This window comes from Vigna umbellata, chromosome 9, assembly GCF_029865625.1.
Source record: "Vigna umbellata cultivar VRB3 chromosome 9, Vumbellata_1.0, whole genome shotgun sequence".
NCBI lineage: Eukaryota > Viridiplantae > Streptophyta > Magnoliopsida > Fabales > Fabaceae > Vigna > Vigna umbellata.
The window spans coordinates 51,898,702-51,922,543 of NC_142173.1; the positions used below are offsets into that span (position 1 = coordinate 51,898,702).

At 33.3% G+C, this 23,842-nt stretch overlaps 2 protein-coding genes, 1 long non-coding RNA gene and 1 pseudogene across 4 annotated transcripts; 1 reads left to right on the plus strand and 3 right to left on the minus strand.

The window, feature by feature from the left end:
* Nucleotides 1-4,634: 4,634 nt before the first annotated feature.
* LOC148193845 (uncharacterized) lies at nt 4,635-5,748 on the minus strand (annotated as a pseudogene).
* A 4,034-nt stretch (nt 5,749-9,782) lies between these two features.
* LOC148193846 (uncharacterized) lies at nt 9,783-10,879 on the minus strand. Its single transcript, XM_088099518.1, has 2 exons — nt 10,352-10,879; nt 9,783-10,271 (listed from the first exon to the last, which is right to left on the minus strand). The coding sequence occupies exons 1-2, from the start codon at nt 10,877-10,879 to the stop codon at nt 9,783-9,785; spliced, it is 1,017 nt and encodes a 338-aa protein (XP_087955644.1).
* A 3,577-nt stretch (nt 10,880-14,456) lies between these two features.
* On the plus strand, nt 14,457-17,530 carry LOC124835440 (uncharacterized). Of its 2 annotated transcripts, XM_088098235.1 has the most exons (3): nt 14,457-15,757; nt 16,281-16,459; nt 17,055-17,530. In XM_088098235.1, exons 1-3 carry the CDS (start codon nt 14,866-14,868, stop codon nt 17,088-17,090), a joined length of 1,107 nt encoding a protein of 368 aa, XP_087954361.1. In that variant the 5' UTR covers nt 14,457-14,865; the 3' UTR covers nt 17,091-17,530. The 2 variants fall into 2 exon arrangements, with proteins under 2 accessions (XP_087954361.1, XP_047166325.2); XM_047310369.2 differs by lacking the exon at nt 17,055-17,530 and having other exon boundaries at nt 14,460-15,757; nt 16,281-16,729.
* Nucleotides 16,080-16,617, minus strand: LOC148193847 (uncharacterized). The gene is made up of 2 exons (XR_015781937.1): nt 16,480-16,617; nt 16,080-16,383 (listed from the first exon to the last, which is right to left on the minus strand). It is a non-coding gene; the product is annotated as an uncharacterized LOC148193847 (long non-coding RNA).
* Nucleotides 17,531-23,842: the final 6,312 nt, after the last annotated feature.

The window sequence follows — 23,842 nt, forward strand, 5'->3', positions numbered from 1 at the left end:
AAGTGACAGAAAACTAACTTACGCGAATAGAGAAAATAATTAGTCCAAGTTGAAGAGCTCGCCATGAGGACCACTCCAACAACCTCAAATCTTCAAACAAGTAAACAGAGAGGGAGAACTCCTAGAGAGAAGTTAGAGAACTATAGAAAAGTAGTTTCTTGAGAGAGTGTGTTTTAAAATGATGAAACTCGTTTATAACAAAACTATTTATACTAAAATCTTCTAATATTACAAAAATAATTGAGTCTCACTATTTTAAACCACTATCTATCTTAAAATGTCATTTTCTAGGTCTTTATAATTTTAATTATAACCAATTATAATGTCCTTATAAGATCAAAGACCATGGCATGGAAAAACATGACAAGTTTCATTATTCTTTGATATTTAAATTTTAGTATAACACACATGTATATGGATGGATTTTTACCATTTTTTTAGCTTTATTAGAGAGAGATTATATATATGTGACTTGGGTACAACCTACATAAGGAATTAACATAACTTTTAATATAAAACTTGGAGACATTGAGTTTGTGGATCTTTTTTCTCATATATAATTTAATTTTGTCATTTTTAGCAATGTGGGACTTGGACTAACCATTAACTTTGATACTGCATATGAGTATTTCTTTTCTTTCTTTTGAGGGGATACTTGAGGAAAAATTATATATATGTGACATAAATCCAATCCACATAAGAGATTGGTACCACTTTTAACCCAAAATCTAGAGACATTAAATTTATGGATCTTTTTCATATTATTCTCTCTCTTTATATATATATATATATATATATATATATATATATATATATATATATATATATATATATATATATATATATATATATGCATGTTTCATTTTTGTGTGTCTCGTTTTATTTTAAATCAAAATTTAATTAAGTTAGGTTTAGATAATAATAAAAGGTTCTTCTCCATTAAGTAAATGGTTAGAATTTGATTCTCCACTCTTGTAAAGAGAGGAAACTAAGTTGGAAAGGGTTTGTTCTTCTTTATCTTTCATAACTTGGAGAAGATTAAGTCCATTAATAAGTGCGAGACACCTTTTGTGAAAGAAAAAAAGAAATTGTTGTAGGGTTCTCATATTATTGTAAAAATCCCAATGCATGAAAATATGGTGAATGATGATACGATTTCTATTAAATGAATCCCATTTCTTCTCAAAGGCCCATTGGTCCCAGTTGTGAACTTGTCAAAGGAACCTTACCAACAACAGAGGAAAAGACAAGAGACAAGGAAATGAACAAAAATTAATTGTTGTTTGATTTTATTGCAAGAGTGGATTGACCGTTTTGTCCTAGACACATTGTGTGGATTCAATTTCTTTTGAAAAAAAAGTGTGTAAGCCATTGTTTTGACAACATTGAAATTGGGCTACTGTTCTTGCAAATCAGTTGTTCCCCTTATGGCTTTCCACCGCAGTCACATGCTTTATTTCAAGATTTTTAAACCCCTTTGATTATTTTTCTTAAGAATGAGCTTCATTAGATGAACTCTTAAATGGAGAGAACCTTATACCGACTTATGGATTCTGAAAACACACTCTTAATTAGGTTTAATTATATTTTGAATCTCCCACAAATTTAAAAAACGCTTAATTGAGTCTTTAATAAATTTTTGTGATATATTAAATCTTTAAATTTAATTTTTTTTTACAATTTAAATAATTTTTTTAATTATGTGACTTGAAAATCATTTGTCATTCTAATTAAATATTGTCAATATATTTTGTTATAAAAGACCAAGGTAACGAAAATTATATTTTATTTAATTAACATTATAAAATTATAAAATATAAATTATGTAACATTAAATTATGTAATATAAAATTATAAAAATTATAAAATTATAAAATTATAAAAATAAAAATAATTAAAAAAATTATAATTTGATAATTTTATATTTTTATAATTTTATATTTTCATAATATCATAATTTAAAATTTTCATAATTTCATAATTTATAATTTTTTAACTTTATAATTTTATAATTTTATAATCTTATGTTTATACTTGTATATTTCATAATTTCATGAGAAATTATCTACTTTTTAATTATATAATCTTTGTAATTTTATAATATTATAATTTTAATTTCACAATTTCAAAGTTTGAGAGATTATCCTTAAGTACTGCATAAGCTCACATACTGTTTATAATAAATCATCTTTGTAAAACTTTTTTCTTCCTTAGAAGGGATTTTCCTGCTTATTGTTTTACAAGAGTAGTTTGGACACTAATGTGTAAGTATGATATCATTAGTGCAGAAAGAGCTTTAGACGTCTGTTATTTTAGGCTTTTAACGTCTGATCTTTGTCTGACGTTTATATGGGTGACGTTAATGAGATGTCTATATAGACGTCGGACCCTATAGGTCAGACATCTATATAGACATCCGACCATACATGTCAGACGTCTATATAGACATCTGACCTGTATGGTTGGACGTCTATATACACGTTTGACCTATATGGTCCGACGTCTAAGCCCCTGAAAACGTCTTTAACCACTGTGATCCATTGGATGTCGGAATGTGCACTGACAGACGTATGTAGACGTTGGGTCTTACCATAACCGACGTCTACTAGGTGTTTTTTTTTTAATTTTCTTTTTTATTTTCGCAATAAAATCACACCTGAAAAACAGAAAATTGCCTAGTACAATATACTATCATATATATATATATATATATATATATATATATATATATATATATATATGTGTGTGTGTGTGTGTGTGTGTGTGTGTGTGTGTGTTCCAAACAATCCAAAACTGAAACTATCAAAATATAAACTTAAACTAAATGTAATTAGTGTTCAACAAGAAATAAAAGTCTTCCTAGCTCCATCTTTGTAGAAGATAAGCTGTCCACTCCTGTCTTATCTGCCTTATTGTGTCCTCTGATAAAGGAGATGTACTCTTGAAGCACTGCAAAATGAAGAAAGATTCATTATGTTTTCATATATATTGAAAGATGAATTTGATTTGTAATGTATTAAAGGTAAGCATCATTACCTCATTCCACTCATCTGTAATGGCAACTCGAATGATGGTCTTAATCAAAGACATGACATAGAAGCCACATTCCCATGAATCTAGCTGCTTGTTACACTAAAATGACAAACTAAATAGTCAAGAATTTAGATAATTCAATAACATAGAAAATGAATTAGAACTATAAATGACTTACAACCTTTGGATATAAAACTTGAACTAGCTGACCCATAACTCTATTTAGATTTAAAACACAAAGTAATATTAATATATCTATATTTATCATAAAAATTGAAGGTCAACATGAAATTCAAAGTCATTTTTGGAGAAACACTTACCCCTGAAACATGTTTCTCAAGTCATTTTTTATCTTCCTGTGCAGCGAACAAAACCATATAATTTTACATTGTCTGGGAATGATGAGCATCAGCTGCCAGTGAGACCTATCATGAATCAAAAATAGTTAGTAAACTAATTAAGTAAACTTTAATGAACTTTTACATAAAACAACACATACCCATCAATCTATGACACAAGATATACGTCTCTATTTGACTCAACCATCCATGTTTGCAAATAATTTTGTTTGCTTTCAATTGTGTTACCAGAAGGTTGAATGGTCTGAGGTTCAACAAATCCATACATGGAAGACTGACCTTGGTCTACAATTATTGTGTCCATGTACCTAAAACAACAAAGTTAAGTTGTTAGAAACTAGGAATCTAAATAAAACTAATATGAAAGACAAAATTAACTATCTTACATGCACCATAGTTGAAGGATGGAAATATTCAACATCCTGTCTCCCCCAATGATCTCCAATGCATCATTGGATGTGATATATATTAATTGGCACATGAGGTGGGAGGGGGGGGGGGGGGGGAGGGGAGGAGACCAAATACTTTCAAATCCCAGTATATTTCTACTGCTCCTCTCTTCAACCTGGGTAATCTTGTCATGAGCTTTGATAGAGGATCATCCTTCGCTTCAACCATCTCATCATCTTCATTTATGACTGGCTCATGCATCGGCTGCTTATGTGAACGTATGAACTGAAGATAAGAATTTCAAAGTTATGAATAAATACTTTTAAATTTAACATATAAATACTAATAATAAAAATATTATACCTGTAGTGTACCAATGTGTGACATGATCAATGTTCTAGGCCAAGCTATAAATGTTCCTATGGCCTCCCCCACAGAATGAATTTCTGAAGTGGTACAAACACCTGAGCCTGGGGATCCCAAACCTCGTTAATCGTCACATGCACATGGTGGGGGAATAGGGGAACACCATGCATAGTCTGTCCTTCCTTAAGTACTCGTCTGACAGCCACAATGCGTGGAGATCCCCATCAATCAATAGCTCATACTGACCACTATACTCAGTAGGGTCTATAGCAGAGCATGATCCTCTAGTGCTGACCCGAGGTGCTATGGGAGCTTCAGTGGGCAACCCCATGGTGTCATGCGTCATGGAATGCAACTTCTCTTCAAGCGCTCTTTGTATTTCTTTTTGTTCTTGTAGCTGCTCCATCAATCGTTGCTCCATTGATCTCATGCTTTGGTTGAGCCTTTCCTCCCACTGAAGATCCATCTGCCTCAGTGCCTCCTGACTCATTGATTGAGTGTTTTTTTGTGTAGGGCCAAAGTAGTTACGAAGATCAATCGCCCCAAAACTCCACGTACACGTCCTGGGTGCTTGGGCTTTCCAATGTCCATTGTTAGAATATTGTCCCTACTTTGGCCAATAAATGTTGCTTGAGTTTGCTGCTCAACCAACTCATCCTGCATATAAAAAAAATTTGTTACATAAAATACATGCGATGATAAATACACAATCAAACAATGCTTTGGTGTGAACTTACAATTCTTTATGAGATCAAGGCAGCTGAAGAAGATGTCATGTTCCCATCAGATTTAGTCCGAGCAGCCTTCCACAGCTCGTACCTAGTAGGTGCAGGTGCTAGGTCGGGGGACTCAAGTCTCAAGGCCTTCGCTCGAGTCTTTCTCATCTTCTTCTCAAGTTTTGCATAACCACCTCGTGATAACACATGTGGTGCATCATTTAGCCTTTGCCTTTCTTGGGCGGCTAACCTTTTACCTTGTGAAACCATGTATATTCATAAGTGTAACTTCATAATAAAATGCATTAACTAAAGACTCTCTAGATGGTAAGAAAAAATCTGCCAATCCTCAGACTCTCTAGATGCACGAAAATGCATCCACTCCTCCTTAGTGAAGTCGTAATGCTGACATGGATTCTCATGTTGTCTGTCTCCAAAAACATACGGACGTGTCAGTCTTGTCTTGAAATTCCTCCATATGATCGCTACATGAGATAACACTTTCCTTCTAATCTGACCAGTGTTTGGAATATCATAATTTTGCTGTTTAAAATAAAGAACATGTTAATGAGATAATAAGATAAAAGAGAAAATTATATCAAATTTCTTTTAAGTAAACATACTTGAATATCTTGTCATAAAAGGTTCTTGTTGACCTCTAGGACGTCATCCCAAGATGCATGAAGGATAGAAACATTTGTTTTTGCTAACACACCCAGATAACTCCTAAACCTATTAACATTTGGCCTTGATGGAACACCTGATCTCAGGTCAATGTCAACATGTCTCCTCTTGCCATCAACGCATCCGGATGTCACATCTGGCAATCGTGTGACTGATCGACCACGTTCGGTCTGTCCTTCTCTTGAGCCTAAGGTCGACATACTTGAAAAATATATACAATGTTAGTACTACATCAAATATGATGAATAAAACAACATTTAAAGTCACTACAAAAAATATCGCAAAACCTATTAAGATGTTGTTTTCTCCCAGATCCCTTCATTGTGATCACTACGAATTGCGTGGATGTCATCGGCTACGTCATCAACCTTGTCTTTAATAGGTCTTGATGCAGTAGATGTTGTCTCAAGTATATAAAGAGAATCTTCATCATCATATCCATGCATATTTTTTCCTTCCAAAACAACTGACCATTTTGTATTTGCTAGATCATTTACGTAGAATATTTGTCTTCCTTGACTAACCATAATAAATGGTTCATCAGTGTAATTCATCTTGTTAAGGTCTACCAATGTGAAACCAAAGTCATATGCCATGACACTGGAATTTATATCAACCCATTTACACTTGAAAACTGGGACTCTAAAACTGAAATAATCAACTTCCCATATTTCTTGTATTATTCCAAAATAACTCATGGATGCTGTGATTGAATTTTTGTCTTTAGAACTAGCAAAAAAACGCAGCCTCAGCTTGTAGTGTAACCCTACTATTTTGAAATATATTTTTGTCATCTTCTACCTTTGTCTGAAAACTAATATTGTTTATATAGTACCCACCATATGTAATGACATCTGTGTTCAGGCCCACGAGATAGCCTCAATAGACTTTCATATATCTGGAGTCACATAACTTTTGGTTTAATTGATTAGTAACAAACTCATTATTTTATAAAGAATTAAGTTTGAATCTCATTGCTAACGTGACAATTTTATCAATATATTCTGTCATTTCATCGTGACCAGGTATTATGATCTTATTAAACAGTTGTGAGAAAAGGATGTCATATAAGGGCACAATTTATTACTAAGAAAATATCCAAAAGCTACAAGATTTTGTCTAGAAAGGATTTAAGATCTTTCACATTATGTGGAAACACCATTAAATAAACAGTCATCTCCATAACATAGTGCAGGCAGTGGAGTGACGGAAATTTGTGCACACTAGAAATGAAAAAGGAGTGGCATATTTAGCATGAACGCTTTGTCTTGAAGGGAAATGTCAGAAAACTATTTTGAGATAAGGAATATAATTCCATTGTGATTCAACAATATGAAGAAAATAAAAGCAACTTTCATCATTTATCAGTAAGCAAATAGATGAATATGGAAGTTACACTCATACAACTCACATCAGCTAAATTGATAATTAATTTGAGTGTGTAAGCTTTATTTTTATTTTTTTAAGAAACCAGAAGGGGACGAAAGTGAGAGAGAAAATGAAAAAAAAATGAATTTGTTTGAATTGAGAAAAACATAGAAATGATATAAATTATAGTATATTCGATTGATAAATAATATAGAAGAAAGTTGTAGATTTTTTATCACAATTTTCTTTGTATGGAGAATCTCAACTTTGCAGGTTCGGAAATGGATGATGAATCCACGGTTCATCTTGTTTATCATGCTTAGAATTTCATAAAACTTCATATATATATATATATATATATATATATATATATATATATATATATATATATATATATATATAATATATATATATATATATATATATATATATATATATATATATATATATATATATATATATATTATATATATCATCAACCAAAGATTAGAAGAAATAACTTGTTGGCAATATACATATTGTTGAATTTTAGAAAAGTAGTGGTTGAAGAATGAGTTTAAGGGAAGTAGTGGATGAAGTGAAGCTCTTTTACTTCATAGATAAGAAGCAAAAGCAGAGCTATTGGTTTCATGTTAAACTTTTATCTTTGTTAGGAATTTTGTTTAGGCTATATGTTTTTAATTGGTGTGGTAATTTTCGACCATGCTATTTTTTAGTCAATCTTGCAATGTTATTTAAATATTATGTATATTTTTTTTCATATTTACATTATAATTCTCAATGAATCATGTTATTTTAAATCATCAATAAAATTAATTTTGAATTATTTTTGTGTATTTTACAATTTTATATATTTTATTAATTTTTTTATTATTTCAGCAAGCTGGTGAATTGAATAACATATACTAATCCCAAAAAATAGTATAAAAAATACAGATATCTTTTGTAATCAAATAGTTAAAAATAAAGAAGGTTAAAAACTCCCACAAAATATTAGTCAGTAATAGAAGAGATTTTTATTCTCATAGAAAAACCTCCAAAAATTAAATATGATTCTAGTCGCAGAAAACCCCACAAATAAATTATGATGACTCAAATTACGACGGTTTAAAAAATTTCCAGAAGTTCTTTTACAGAAAGTAAAAACCCCGCAAATCGAAAAAAGTTCTCACTAAATAATAGTTTTTTAATAACATGAATTAAACGACTCTATTATTTATTTTGATTGAATTTGTAAGCTATTGTACAACACTCATGAATATGTAATTTATATACTGAAACTGAGTCATAATATATAGTGAGTTGAACGTAATTTTACCTCGAACCTAAACCCTTAGTTATAGAGTTTAAATGAATCTGACCAATTAATTTACCTCTTAATAGTCATTACTACAAACATTAACTGTCTAACGGTAGTCGTTACCACATTTATTTGTGCATTAACTCTGCTCAACAGTTGTCGGGACCGAACGGCTGAGAAGCTTGTCGAGATCGAATGGTAGCCTTTGAGCTCATAGTAACATAAGCCCCCCAAGTCCGAGTTAACCCTTCGGCTTTAGCCGAACGGTTAACTATAGGACTTATGAGTTTGAAGGAGGTTGTTCTCGTTGTATTGAGGAGCTTGCTCTCCATGTGCTTCAAGTCGTTATATCTTATTTGGGTCGAACAGTTTCATGTGTTGAATCTTGTCATCCGTACTATACGGCCGACTGGCTACATACTTGAGACTTAGTCCTTGTTACCAGGGCTTCCTAGTTGACGAGAGGGATTTACCGCTTAACCGAGAGGGATTTACCTCTCGGTCTTTGACTTTAATGAGAGGAATTTACCTCTCGATCGAGAGGGGCTTACCGCTCGGTCTTTAACTTCAGCTTTCTGGCAGACAAGAGCGATTTACCGCTCGACCGAGAGGGATTTACCTCTCGATCTTTGGCTTCAGCGAGAGGAATTTACCTCTCGACTGAGAGGGATTTACTGCTCGATCTTTAACTTCAACTTTCTGGCTGACGAGTGGGATTTACCGCTCGGCCGAGAGGGATTTACCTCTAGGTCTTTGGCTTCAACGAGAGGAATTTACCTCTCGGCCGAGAGGGATTTACTACTCGGTCTTTAACATCAGCTTTTTGGCTGACGAGTGGGATTTACCGCTCGACCGAGAGGGATTTACCTCTCGGTCTTTTGCTTCAGCGAGAGGAATTTACCTCTCGGTCGAGAGGAATTTACCGCTCGGTCTTTAACTTCAGCTTTCTGGCTGACGAGTGGGATATACCGCTCGACTGAGAGGGATTTACCTCTCAATCTTTGGCTTCAGTGAGAGGAATTTACCTCTCGGTCGAGAGGGATTTACCACTCGGTCTTTAACTTCAGTTTTCTGGCCGACGAGTGGGGTTTACTGCTCGGCTGAGAGGATTTACCTCTCGGTCTTTGGCTTCAGCGAGAGGAATTTACCTCTCGGCCGAGAGGGATTTATCGGTCAGTCTTTAACTTCAGCTTTTTGGCTGACGAGTGGGATTTACCGCTCGGCCGAGAGGGATTTACCTCTCAGTCTTTGGCTTCAGCGAGAGGAATTTACCTCTCGGTCGAGAGGGATTTACCGCTCGGTCTTTGGTTTCAGACTCTTCTTGAGAGACTTCTTCGTTGAATATGAACTTCTTTAGCAAAGTTGGCAACCAGTCTCTGAGCATGAATGGCTCGACTTTATTTATTCCATAATGAAAGCATAAGACAATAACAAAAGTCTAAATGAAACTGAATTTAAACATGACATTAATAGAGTTTTGGATGCTTCTCCCTAGTTGATACATCCACGAACCGATCGTTCCCGATGATGATTGGGACTGCGAAGCACCGCCCCCGCTCGTCCTTCCTATACGCCCGTTCGGGGCTTCTTCACAAATATTCTTCCCTGGAGGCTGCTTCTTGCTTCCTTTATATACCTACGGAGATGTCCCGCCCGAATAAGATTTTCTATTTCATTTTTCAACATAATGCATTCTTCTGTAGTATGTCCATGGTTCTGATGGAAACGGTAGCTCTTCCTTTCGTCAGCATTTTTTGGAGATGGTTTCCTTCGTGGTGCGAGAAGTTCTGCGTTGAGGGCTTCTTCGAGAACTTTTGCCCTAGGTGCGTTGAGGGTTGTATAATGGTTAAACTTAAATGTTCGGGTAAGTTCCCCACTTTTATCATTATTGTCGAACAGTCGCTTGCCGTCCCTTCTACCTCCGCCTACATCAGCTTCTTGTTGTCGCTTTCTATGTGAGATTCGCATTTCTTCCATACGGATGAACTCAGCTGCTCTTTCTGGAGCTCCTCCATAGTTTTGGTGGTCGCGCATACAATTTTTTCGCAAAATATCCTGGTCTTAGACATGAAGGCAAATTGTTGATGATAAAAGAGTGATTGACCTCTTTAACTCATCGTGCGGTTTCAGTATACCTTTTCATAAAAGGCCTTCAAAGTTTCCCCTTTCTCTTGCTTGGTATTTACCAATTCTGCCGTTGTTATCTCCGGTTTCCGGTTGGAGGTGTATTGCCTTCTAAAGAGGGTTTCCACAGTGGTGAAGCAATCCATTGTGTTGGGAGGAAGAATGTTATACCGTTCTAATGCCTCTTCCTTTAGTGATAATGAGAAGGCCCTACACATGACCGGGTCATTGTTTGTATAGAATGCCATTGCATTACCGAACGTCCTTAGGTGATTGTCCGGATCGGTTGAACCATCATACTTATCCAATGCGGGCGGAGTTTTTTCTAGCATTGGAGTTTGAATGATGGTCGCCGTAAAGGGAAGTAAACTGGTAGGACGAACGGTATGCAGGGGTGTTGGTTCCCTTCTACCTCGACCTTTCAGGTTAGTGTGATTATGGCTTGCTTCGTTGTCATTTTCTCGATTTGAGGTGGACCGCTCGGGAGGGACCCGTTTGGCCCTTAGTGCTGAAATCTCCTTTGCATGCCTCCGCTGCATCTCTTGCTGTGCATGCGCCTGCGCTTGTATGGTCTGCGCTTGTGCCTCAATCTAGACTTGTAACTCTTTGATTAAATCTCTGGTGCTCTGCTCTTCCATATTTCTTGTGGTCACCATTGGGTGTCTTCAAGCCTCGACCCCACGGTGGACGCCAAAATGTTTCAGTAGGGATTTTGTGAGACCGAGACACTAACCTTTGACTTGTGTGCTCCGCTTGTATGCTCCCAATTTAGACCGCTCGGTTGCTCTCGGTACTGGCCGTTCGGTGGACTTCAGTCTTGATCCCTCGGTTGACTTCGTGGAAAAGGGGGGAGGTACCTGCAAAAGACACTCCGATGCTTAAGTTAGGAGCGGTTTTATGAACTGTTTATCTAGTGAGTTGAACGTAATTTTACCTCGAACCTAAACCCTTATTTATAGAGTTTAAAGGAATCTGACCAATTAATTTATCTCTTAATGGTCATTAATGCAAACCTTAACTGTCTAACGGTAGTCATTACCACATTTATTTGTACATTAACTCTGCTCAACAGTTATCGGGACAAAACGACTGAAAAGCTTGTCGAGACCGAACGGTAGCCTTTGAACCCATAGTAACAATTTCAATCCTTCTCAACACTAAAATGTTAAATGTAAGGATAAATGATAATTTCACTATTATAATGTAGTTTTGCAACTATCTCCAATTACATGATGAAAACTTATATAGGGTAAAAAAGAATCCATATTCTTAGTTCCATGGTTGATTTATTAACCAAAATTTCATGGGAGGAAAAGAAATATAGCAAGATTAAATTAAAAAATGAAGAATCTTTGGAAAATAAAAGTATCTTCATAAAAATAGGGTGATTTGGGATGAATTGATGACTCCAAAAACTGATTTTGTCTCTTGTTTTATTCATTAAGTGAAGAAGTAAAGAAGGGTACTTTTGTTATGCCGAAAGCATTTGGGAAAAGTATAACAATACCAATGAAAACAAAGTGTTGAAATTTCTTAGAATAGTAGAAAGAACCCAAAAAGGCTAACCAATCTATATTTTTCAGAAGAGGTGGGTGAGTCAACATTGGGCATCAGAGTCACATGATTCTGATTTAGTTGTATAATAATAATAATAAAAACATAACATCATCGACAACCTACACAATCTCAAAGTAGACAACCTTTCGTTGAGATTATTAAAAACCACACTCTACATTTCCTAACTACCATTGGAAGACTTGGAAACATTCTCAAAAGCCTTGGTGTTTGCACATTTTAACTTCGTTTTCTGCTGTTTTCACAATTGCACCAAGATTTCTCTTGCTATTTTCTGTTTCCATATTTTCACTTTTTCTTTATGTCATTTTCACAATTCGATCAAGTTTTTTCTTTTATAATTTAAAAGAGAAAATTAAAGAACAATTGAATTCCTCCAAGATTATTGTCCTTATACTATTGGTGATATTACACCCACAAAGTTTTCTCGCTGCAAACAACCAGTTATCACATCCTAAATGTTCCAAAATATTACTGGTCTCTACTAATATATATATATATATATATATATATATATATAATATATATATATATATATATATATATATATATATATATATATATATATATAATATATATATAACTCCACCATATGAATCTTAACATTATTTTCCGTTGTCACCACCGTATTAATGCATTCTATATGCCTGATTGACTAAACTCTATTATATCTTACTTTTGTAAAACAATTACAATTTTAAAACAACTAAATTAATGAATAATTAGAATAATATATGGTTAAATATGTTTTTTTATCTTTAAATTATTTTAAAATATTGTGTTTTGTCCATAAACTAAATTATATATTTATTTCGGCGTTACACTTTATAAAATATATGTAAAATATCTTTTTGATAAAAGAATTAAAATTTTGCTTATCATATACAAAACACTCCCTCTGTTGTTTGTTGGAAAAATATCAATTTTCACATAAGATAAAGGAAAATTAATTATATAATTTAATTTAAAGATATAATACAATTTTTTAAAACAATTTGGGAACGAAATATATTTAACCTTTAGAATAAATATGACAGTTCGGTAATTGTTCTTATTTGAATATCAAACATGACCTTGTGAATAAGTGGTAAGATTCTAATAATGGTTTGATTGTTCTTGTTTGGAAATGATTTCCTTGCTGTTTAAAGGAGAGAGACGCATTGTAAAAGACTCTCTGACCCTCAAATAAGTAAGAGAGTTAAAATCTTTCTATAAGTTCTGTATATTAATGTTTATGAGAGAATAAGTACTTTTTTAAGGAATACTATTTATATTAATAAGATCAACCTCAATCATGAGTCTATTCCTACGAGAATAATACTTACATAATACATATTATAATAATAATAATATAATAAATAATAACATAATGATATATAATACTAAATTTTTTGGATACACAAAAATAATCAAGAGGCATTTAATAACATGTTAAAGAAGTCACTTGTTTAGCAAGTATTAACATTTTAACTGAAAAATTCTTCAGGGTTCCAATTTATTGGGCCCATCATCATAAAGAGGCTTGCCATTACAGAACCAGCATGAATTGGGCCAATCGAGAATCCCGAAAACCTAGTCAACAATGTCGGTGAAGTTCTTTGAGATGAAATAGTAGCTGCAAGATCTGCTCATTTCCTTTGGGTGGTGGACCACATGGACATTTCCGACCTCAAAAGTCAGCAACTTCGGCCACACTTTGTTTTTAATTGGCAAAACAACATTCACACGGTTTGGCAGCCTAGTAAGACTTGGACTGCAACCACATCATCTTGCATTACTAATTACTAAATACAAAATTCCTTCTTCAGACCTCAGTCAATGCTTTTTCATCCAATATTTGTCTTTAATGTACCCTTTCGTACACCCTTTCTCTATCATCTACCATTCTAATCTACCCAATCTGTAAAGTATTAACCCTAAAGCTGTAAAATCACACCTTTTATTCACATTCACACTACGATTCTAAACATAAATTGCTTTCAAATTTTGCATAACCTTGTTTCTATCTAGATCTACCACTAAAATCATATTTTCACTAACTTACATAAGGAAAAAAAAAAACTTATTTTTCAATATTTACAAATTAAAATTGATTTTCTAAACTACCCTTCGCACTAATTTTATGGATAAAATTTTAATTTGAACATTTTGCATTTTAAAGCCATGTTGAAAATTTAAGTATGAAAATGAGAAAATTGAATTTACATCGACTAAAAATAATAAAATTATACTGTTTATAAAGAAGAATACTCATCAATTTATTAATTTAGTATGTTTTAGTTGAAAATTTGTTGTGCATTAAGTTCGATTGATATTGTATATTTTATAATAAATCTGTCTTTGAAAAAAACCATCAAATCAATGATTTGTTAAAAATAGAATTTGAACTAAATAAAGAGTATAATAATGAAACGAAAACATTTATTCAACAAAGTAAAATTAGTTAAGATTTACTTGTATTTCAATCATCACAGATAGTTTTTTTTTATTTTATTTAAAACCTAAAGTATTATGCTAAGATAAAACATAAATACAATTCATTGGATACTACTATTATTATTCTTCAATTACAATTTCAGTAATATACACAATAAAAAAATTTGAAGTAAAGATTGAAGTAAATTAAGAGGGTAAAATTAAAATTTTGTTTTTATGAAAGAATAGCACCGACCAAGTGCATCTCTGAATCTGAGGTTGTGTTCAATTTAGTTTAGGAATGTAAAGGTAAATTATTGAACTCGTTTTCTGTTATAGTGAAGTACTGGTGCCGACTTTAAAGACTTGGAAGTTACCTTTGTTATTCCCAATCACGTTCCAACTCTTCCAACAACATCCTATATCATTCTCTTTCTCTCTTTCTCTACTGTGGTCAACCATTACACTGCTCATTCTCTTTTCACATTGAATTTTTTCTGCATACTTCTGTATCAGTGTGCAAACTTCACCCTCCATGGCTAAGGCAGAAAAACCGAAATCTGGGTGTTTCCCTGGCTTACTACGTGTGCTACTATGTGCTGGAAATGCAACTAGTCCTCCAGTGCACCCCTCTGATCATTTCACAGAATCAGATGATTCAGAAAAAGCACATTCCACCAAAGAAACCGTGGTGGTGAAAGATGGTTCAACTCCTGGAGTGGTGGCAAGGTTAATGGGGTTGGATTCACTTCCAAACTCCAAATGGGCAGTGAAAGGAGGGAGCCCAGATTCCGTTCCTAGAAGCAGGTCAGTGAACTTTGTTGATTACTTGCTTGAGTTTGATGCAAGCCATTCCATTCACAGAAGAGTGAAGACGTCGTCATCGTTCAGAGAGGTTCCTGGTTTGTTTCAGAACCAAAAGGGTAATAACCTCTTTGTGCTTTGCATGGATGGTGACAAAGACGAAGAGGTGAGGAAAATGGAAACGGGTTTGGGAGAAATGAGGAAGGGGAAGAGGCAGGGGAGTAAGAACAAGGAGAGTGTTAGTGTGAAGAAAGAGAGAAATGTAGGTAAGAACAGGAAAATTTCAAAGCTGAAGAATGAGCCAAGGAGAGACCCTTCTTCTAAGCATGGTTCAAAGGGTCGAAATCTTGAAGGTAATAAAGATTTGTCTTCTGTGTCCTCAGGTTTCTCTAAGTGTAGCTCTTGTAGTAATAGACAAAATGGCGCTGCTTCAAGATCAAGGTCAAACACTTATTTGCCAAACAAGCACAAGAAGGAGCTTGTGGAAACAAAAGACAAGAGGAACATGAGAAACCAGAAGTTACTCTTGAAGGTTGAAAGTGAATGCAGCTTGGAACATCGCAGTCCAGTTTCAGTTGCAGATAGCAATGACTATCCTTTCCTTTATGAAAAAGATTTTCTAGGTTTGCTTTCTCTACTCAATCCCATTTTTTCATTACTTTTACTTTGGTAATTGTTGGAATAACATTGAATTTTGCCTTTTAACTGGTTCCATTGTGAAGAAAAGGATCCAAAATACACAATGGGTCGTGTTTGGTCTGACTGAACAGTTTATGTTATTGATTTCTTATTTTTACATACAATGTAATCTTACACGAGTTTTTGGTACTATTTTGCTGTCAAAGTTAGAGTTTTACATTGTTAATGTGCATGTTTTCTCATGTAATTTTTGTTATTGCTGAACTGAAATTTTACTTAATGAAAGAAAAAACACTAATTAAAATCATCAACATAACTGCATTTAAGTCATGTATGTAAAAGAAGCATATAACATGTTCGCATCACTCTGCAACCGTGTTGTTTTGAAAACTACATAACATACCAGTTCTGTAAGCTTAAAAAGTGGCTATATAATGCAATTTTCACATGGTCTTGTAGTTTGAAAGCAATTTTACTTTACCTTACTATATATTGTTTTTATTGCAGATGGTTCAAGCACCACGGCTTCAAAGTCAAAGAGGGTATCTCCATCAATGTTGTCCTTGGATGGTGATGTTGAAGACAGTGCAAGTACTAATAAAGATCATACCTTCATAGATGTCAACAAAGAAGCAGAGTATCTCTCAGAAATGATGTTGCAGATTCGTACTTTGACAGAACACGATGTAAGAGAGTCAGATTATACCTTAAAACGTATGCGTGAGAGTGAAAGCTTTAGAGATATTTGCTTGGTGTTTGAGCATAAAATTTTCGACCATTTATTATATGAGGTCGTCAATGAATTTTCTGAACTTCGTAGTTGATTTTTTTATTTTCATTTTGGTGTGTAAAGGATCAATAGAGCTAGGATATTTTGTGATGATTTTGCCAATGAACGAACTATTGTGTTTTCTACATCATCAATAATATAACTCACTTCAAGTTGTTTTCCTCAACTTTTACCTAAGATAAAGAAATCTGTAAGAATTAAGACCATTAATGTTGTTAGTTTTTGCTCCTTCTGTTACGTCTGTGCTTTATCAATATATAGGCTATTATCATTATTAGTAAATAATTATTATAGTAATTAGTTGTAGTTAATTATTAATAACCTTTTTATCACTGGCACTCATACTGTCAATGTTTAATCATAATAATCATTGATATCATTATTGTATATATTAAAGATGTTAAAATGGGTCATAACCCGTGGGTCAATTCGGCCCACCACGGGTTTAAGCCAAGTTGGGTTTGAAAAAAATTGTATTTTTTTTTATGCAGGTCAAATTTCAACCCGGCTCATTTAAACCCGTCTAATACGAGTTGAACCCGTGGTTGGCCGGGTTGGCCCACCAATTCACCTATTTAATTTGATTTAATTTTAGTTCTCCTTCCCTTTTTTCTTTCTTTTCCAAGTTTCTTTTCCCACTTTTTGTTGTTCCGATTTAGGGATTTAGGGTTTGTTGTTCTTGAAGAAGGCTGAAGGAAGATAGGCACGATTTCGTCGGCTATTGAGTGGTCTCTGCGGCGGCTGTGAAGATGAACAACAATGGTGTCGATGTGATAGTGTGGCGCGGATTAGGGTTAGGTGGTGGCTTTGGGTGGTCTGGCGAGATGAGCATGGTGGTTGGCCGTGGTGGTGAGATGGTTGACGGCAAGACTATGGTGACGGCACCGCTAACGGCATAGATTTGCCCCCATGTAATTAGGATTTAGGGTTAATTAAAATTCACCAACAAACCTTAATTACATTTTTACATTAAAAATCCCTAATTTTAAATTATTAAATATTCTTAAATTCCACGTACAGAACTATGTGAATGCCACGTTTAAAAAAGCTAGCCACGTAAACATCTCAGGTAAGCAAAACTTAACGGCAGAGACCAATTGATTCAAATTAACACTATTTAGGACTCAATTGGAGATTTTAAAAAGACGGGATTAAACTGGGAAAAACCTACATAAATAGGGACAACTAAAGGGGTTTAACAAAAAATATTTATTATTTTGTTTTTTGCTTGAAAAAATTATTTAAGTTCCTTATTTTCAAAATTAATTAAACATCCATGTTAGAAGTGAAATTTGGGAGTGAAATTTGTTTAGATTTGAATTATAGAAAGTTTGTAATTTTTTTTATTTTAAAAAATTGTACTTAAGTAAACCAGTGAGTCAACCCGTTCACTCACCAACCTGTGGTGGGAGTCGGGTTCGAATTTTTCTGACTCGCTAATAAATGAGCCGGGTTGTGTTGACTCACTAAGTGACCAATCCGTGATGGGCCGGACCGGGTTGAGCCGGATGACCCGTTTTGACAGCTCTAATATATCTGTCATGACTTTACTATTATTATGACTATGATTACAAATATATTTACTATTTTTATAATTATATTAATTTTATCATCATAGTTATTGCAATAACTTTCATAAATATTGCATATTAATTAATTTTTTGAAGTTGAAAAATAAAAATGAAGTCAATTTAATTCAATCAAAATTAATTTGATAACATTAAATCTTGAAAAAAAGAGTAAATCATATGCACAGTCAACAAGTAGATAAGAGTTTAGAAAAATCAAAGACTAAAGTATACTTACAATTTTTGCTATTTATGAGAGTTAAATAATTATATGTCATTTATGCTTGAATAAACTCCAAATTCATTTTTTTTTTTAAATTTAGGATAAGTCACATTTTCAAACTAATTTTCTAAAAAAATGATACATTACAGCATTGTTGGACATATTTGTTTGTTAAAACGATTTAATATAACCCTACTTTCTTATGTAATGAAAATATATAAAATGTTAAAAACTAATGGTCGGATCATTTATGCTTACTTTTCTAATATTTTTAATAAAAGAATCAGATTTTTGTTTCTTGCTATGTTTGTCTAATTGTTTTATTTTAAAAAATTGTTTTTCTCTTTTTTTAAAAAATTTCCATCTGTTAATTAAATAAATATTTTTTAGTAAATCATTCGTTTAAAAAATACTTGTTTTAACTCGTGGAGTATATATCTAGCAACTAAACTTGGGGCAGATAACGATGGTTAATTCATTCATATTTCTATATATATTTTCTCTCTCTATGGCTTTCGCTCTAAGAACACTCCATGTAAAGGGAAAAACTATCTATAAGTTTCTTCTTGCAGCCGTATATAAGAAATTTCTCATTTTACCTTTTATGGATTACATAATTTAAAAACTAAATAATTACTGGATTGTATATTTTGAAACTTAGCTTTGTAAAAAATAAATTTTGAATTATGTACTATGATTTTTAAGGAAAAAATTATTTTTAAATATATAGATTACACAATTCAAATTCAATCCAATTTTTTTTAATTGTAATTTGAAAGTCAATTTTTATTTTGGAATTTTACATTTCAAAAAACTAAAATAGGATTTTTTTATATGGGGGTGCAGAAAGAAACTTATGGAGGTGCGAGAAATTTTTTCCTAAACCAGTCTCACTCTAGGCCCAATGATTTCTTCTCATTGTATCTTTTATTAAATAAAAAATAATAAATATTTTAGGAATTAAAAAAGAAGTTTTTTGTTGGAAAAATAAATCAGTCATATAATTTTAAAAAAAAAGTATGTCTTTTAACCAGTGTTCTAAGCCATTAATTAACAATATGCACAAAGAAATGAATAACGTAAAGGGCTTTTTGATTTTATTTGTCTAACCACGGGAAAATTACGAAACATCAAAATTTGAGGCCTTGACAGTTTTTACAGTGATAATAAATATAGTTTCTTTATACATCAACATTACTAAGGAATAAGAATATAATCATTGTTACAAAACTATGATGCGAAATTGAGTTTTATCAAACTTTGACACTATATGGTCTCTAAACTTGAACAATGTAATCATTTTCATTAAATGAAGTTAAGAATTTTATGATGTGACAAACGGTGTTATGATATGTGTGTCATAAATATCATTCTACCTTAAGAGACTTGTCTTACGTTCTAATTTAATTAAATCATAAATTTTACAAAAATACAAGAAATTCTTTTTTTTTTTATTTTCATTAAACAATTGGTGTACTAAAAAAATGTAACATAGATTATTTACAATTTATTAAGATTAGAGTTCATCCACTTCACTTTCATGCATTGACAATGATCCCAATTCCATATTCATGATAAATTAACTCACAAACATACTCAAATCATATCCCTAGAGCCTTTGAGCCTTTGATAACTCATCAAATTCCAATTCATTGAATCCTCAACAAACAACCATGCATTAAGTTCAAGAGCATAACACTAGTACAAAATGGACGTACAACGTCTAACACTCAATGTCGGATAACCAAGTAACCAACGTTAAAAAAGACCGGTGGCAATATTGTAAATAAAATCACACGATTGACGTCGATTAGTTAGAGGAACATACGTTAATTGCCTTTTTGAAGTCAGTTGGAGAAAGAACAGACGTCTTCTAGTTTTCAAATTCATAAAAAATTGAGCGCAAAGATATGTTAAGAGACTCGTTAGACGTTAGTTGGTTAGAGGAACATACGTTAATTACCTTTTGAAGTCTGTTGGAGAAAGAACAAACGTCTTTTAGTTTTCAAATTCATAAAAATTGAGCGTTAAGATATTTTAAGAGACCCGTTAGACATTGGTTGGTAGGAGGAACATACGTTAATTTGAGCGTGAAAATATTTTAAAAGCAGGAGAAAGAACACTTGCTTCATTATTTTTGCGTGCACTTTCTTCATTGCGGGTCGAAGGTCTCTAGGGAAGCTTTCGGTGACCACCAAAGGTAATGTTTCTTCAACTTAACACAAATGTCCGTTATTTGATGACTTAATATGTATGATTTCCTTTCAATTTAACCGATTAGTTTCATGCATAAACACTATTTGGAGCACCGTTGAGTTCTCTTCGACGACCACCAAAGGTAATGTTTCTTCCACTTAACAAAAAAAACCGTTGATTGATGACTTTATGTATGATTTCTTTTTTCATTTTAACCGATTAGTTTCGTGCATAGACACCATTTGGAGCATCGTTGAGTTCTCTTTTTTCCCTCTTTGGCGGTGGTTGTCTTCTCCTCACCCTCACAACGACACTTCTCTACTGCCTCACCTTCACCGTCAGTTTCATTTTTGAGTTTTTGTGTATTGATTGTTGCATTTTCATTAGTTATTGCACTTTTTATTGGTTGTTACTACTTCTAAAATTCTGAAAAATTTGGTGGTGTATTCTTGTGTTGTATATTGCTTTTTCATGGTTTTAGTGGAAGAAAATATTGACGATCTTTTTTTGAAAAAACCCATAAATTAATGTCGAACATAAAACAATATCCGACGTCAATTTATTTTATGTCTAACGTCGGATTGTTCTATGTCTGACGTCAATTAACGTCAAAATTTTTAAATCTAACGTCAATTTAACGTCTCCCAATATGATGTCAGTCTCAAATTTGACGTGATAAGCCGAAAATCACCGACGTTATACGGTGTTTCTGTACTAGTGTAAGATTACCAATAAATTAAGTTCTATTTCTAGATACAAGCATCCAATAGGAGTTCAATTTCAAGTACAGATTCTAAAGAGACTTCCCAACACCTCAAGAATCACAAATTAAGCATGTGAACAATCCACATCTAGAATTAAGAATGGAAATTGAATACTAACATGAATTGGAAAACATATATCATTAATAGCATAAAATTACACAAGAGATTCATGTTTTACAACTAATCTCAACAAATAAGAATAGTCCCCCATGGTGGAGAACTTAGGGTTCTACAAATTGAAGAAATAGGAAAGTAATGGAAACCAAAGAGAAGATGCAAGCCCTCTCGCAAAGTTCTTGCAGGTCCTCCATGCTCTAATTGTGCCTCCCCTTCGCCTCGACACCTCCAATCTATAACCCATCTTTCTCTTCAACCTCAAAAGGGGGAAAATCACCATGGATGAAGGAGGAAACCCAAGGAGGGTAGGGAGAGCTTCCCAACACTCCAAACAAACTCCAAGAGCCTTTCCTAAGCACCCTAGATGATTCTATTCGTGTAAGAATGAGGAATGAATGAAAACCCTCACGAAAACATGATTAAATACCCATTTTTGCATATCAGGGCTAACTGACTCGCCCATTAACTTTATTCACGCCCAACGAAGCCAAAAAATGATGCTCCCTAACTTGTAATTCGTTAGGCGAGCCAAATTATTTCCAGTGGCTTCAATACTACAGCTTTAAGTTGTCATTTACACTCAACATGTAGCCAACTCGCCAAGTGAAGTCAGCCTAGCACCCAATGGTTATTTTCTAGTCCTTTGGGTGTGGTCCATGGCAGTATAACTCTATAGGTGAGTATTTTCTTTATGTTTGCAACACTGGGTACGATTACAATGCCCCTAAAATGGGTATTTCTCTAAAAATAATTTTTTCTTGTTCAATTATACTTCCTTGAGTTTCAACTTTTTTCCTCCACCATACAAGCTTCCTATTCACTTATTTTACAATTATAAACAAGGAGATTAGAGGTAAAACAAATATAAAATAACTCAAATACAAAAGAATACAAAATACACTAAGCTTAAGGATAAAATAAGATTAAAGCTAGGAAAGAGTTTATTTATTCATGACAAAAGACACACAAAAATTTGTAAAAATGGATTTTATCATTTACACACGTGTGTCCACGTTAACATGTGGACACCAATGTGACAATGTCATTGTTTGTCACATCAACAAATCTTTAATGTTTTTGGTCATTAGGACTACATTCATTCATTGATAAAATTTAGGAATAAAAATGATTTATAGTTTGTGACACGGGTGAAATCCAATTTCGTATGAAAGTTAAAAAACTAAAAAATATATTTAATCTTTCAAAAAAGTATAAACGCTTCACACAAAGAAATGAGGACGAGAATCCTATATTTGATATGTAAAATTAATTTTTGTCAAACATCGTATTTGTCATATAAAAGTGACGTTAAAGATTTACTAATGTGGCAAACAACATTGTCATGTGTGTGTCACGAGTTAACGTGGACACAAATGTGGCAACATCGTTTGTCACACAAGAAAGTCCTTAATGTCATTTGGAGATAAGGGCTACATTGAATCATTTTTAAAGTGGACCAAATTGTGTCAAAGTTTGGAATAAACATAAAATCTAATTTCATGTGATAGTTCAAGGACTAAAAACATCCTCTATAAGAAACATCATTAAAATGGGTGGCATCCTTCGATTCTTGATTGATACCATACGACATGTTACAACCACCGTGAATGTTGTTGTTGTGAGAAGAGGATATAAGTACTTCACCTACATAAAGCTTAGTTTAAAACTTTTAACAAATGGTTTTGAAGGCAACCTGTTGACATATTGGAGAGTCTTCTCTTGAGGTTTAAGACCATAGGTATTATCCACATTAAACTTGAACATGCCAAACATAATCAAGTCACACACATCCAAAGCTTTAGGTCTTTATTAATAAAGGATACATACATATAGCGTGTTGGTTGACTTGGAGGCTCCTTGCTCAAACAATATGATTCAAGATTTTTTTGTTGAATAACTTCTTTACCCTTGTCAAGATTGAAGGGTACTTACGATTGTGGTCGATCTACAACGAGCACATCAGAGGTTTAAGAAGACATGCAGTGTTGCACTAAGCCAAAAGCAAAACATTTGCTTTTTAGACAATGTTAGGCTTTCTATAGGACTTGTTATCTTTTGAGTCCTTCTTAACATCCTTGTCTATAGGGTGAAATGTCCTTATAGTCTTCCCATTCTTCATGATCTTTGTAGGGATGGATGGTGTTTTTGTCAAAACCTTAGGTTGTAAGGTGAGGTAATTTTTCTTTCTTATTAGTGCTTGTGTAGTGATAATGGGTTGTGTAACGGTGGTTGTTGTATGTTGTTTTATTCATTTTTTCCAATGTATATGCGATTATGTATGTGAGGTGTGGTTGTATGAATACTGTGTTGTATGTGTGAACTTTGGTTAAGATTCGTGAATATACTCTTTGGCTCTTTATGAGTGTTGTTTGGGATTCATTCAGAGTGTGCTCCTCGAGTGAGTGGTCTTG

What these genes read in the sequence shown, in the direction of transcription:
- LOC148193846 (XM_088099518.1), bottom strand. Translation starts at nt 10,879, where the DNA reads ATGCAGCGGAGGCATGCAAAGGAGATTTCAGCACTAAGGGCCAAACGG. An exon ending in TGAAGGCCTTTTATGAAAAG is followed by an intron (nt 10,272 to 10,351) that starts GTATACTGAAAC and finishes GTCTAAGACCAG; the next exon opens with GATATTTTGCGAAAAAATTG.
- LOC124835440 (XM_047310369.2), top strand. Translation starts at nt 14,866, where the DNA reads ATGGCTAAGGCAGAAAAACCGAAATCTGGGTGTTTCCCTGGCTTACTA. An exon ending in TTATGAAAAAGATTTTCTAG is followed by an intron (nt 15,758 to 16,280) that starts GTTTGCTTTCTC and finishes TTTTTATTGCAG; the next exon opens with ATGGTTCAAGCACCACGGCT.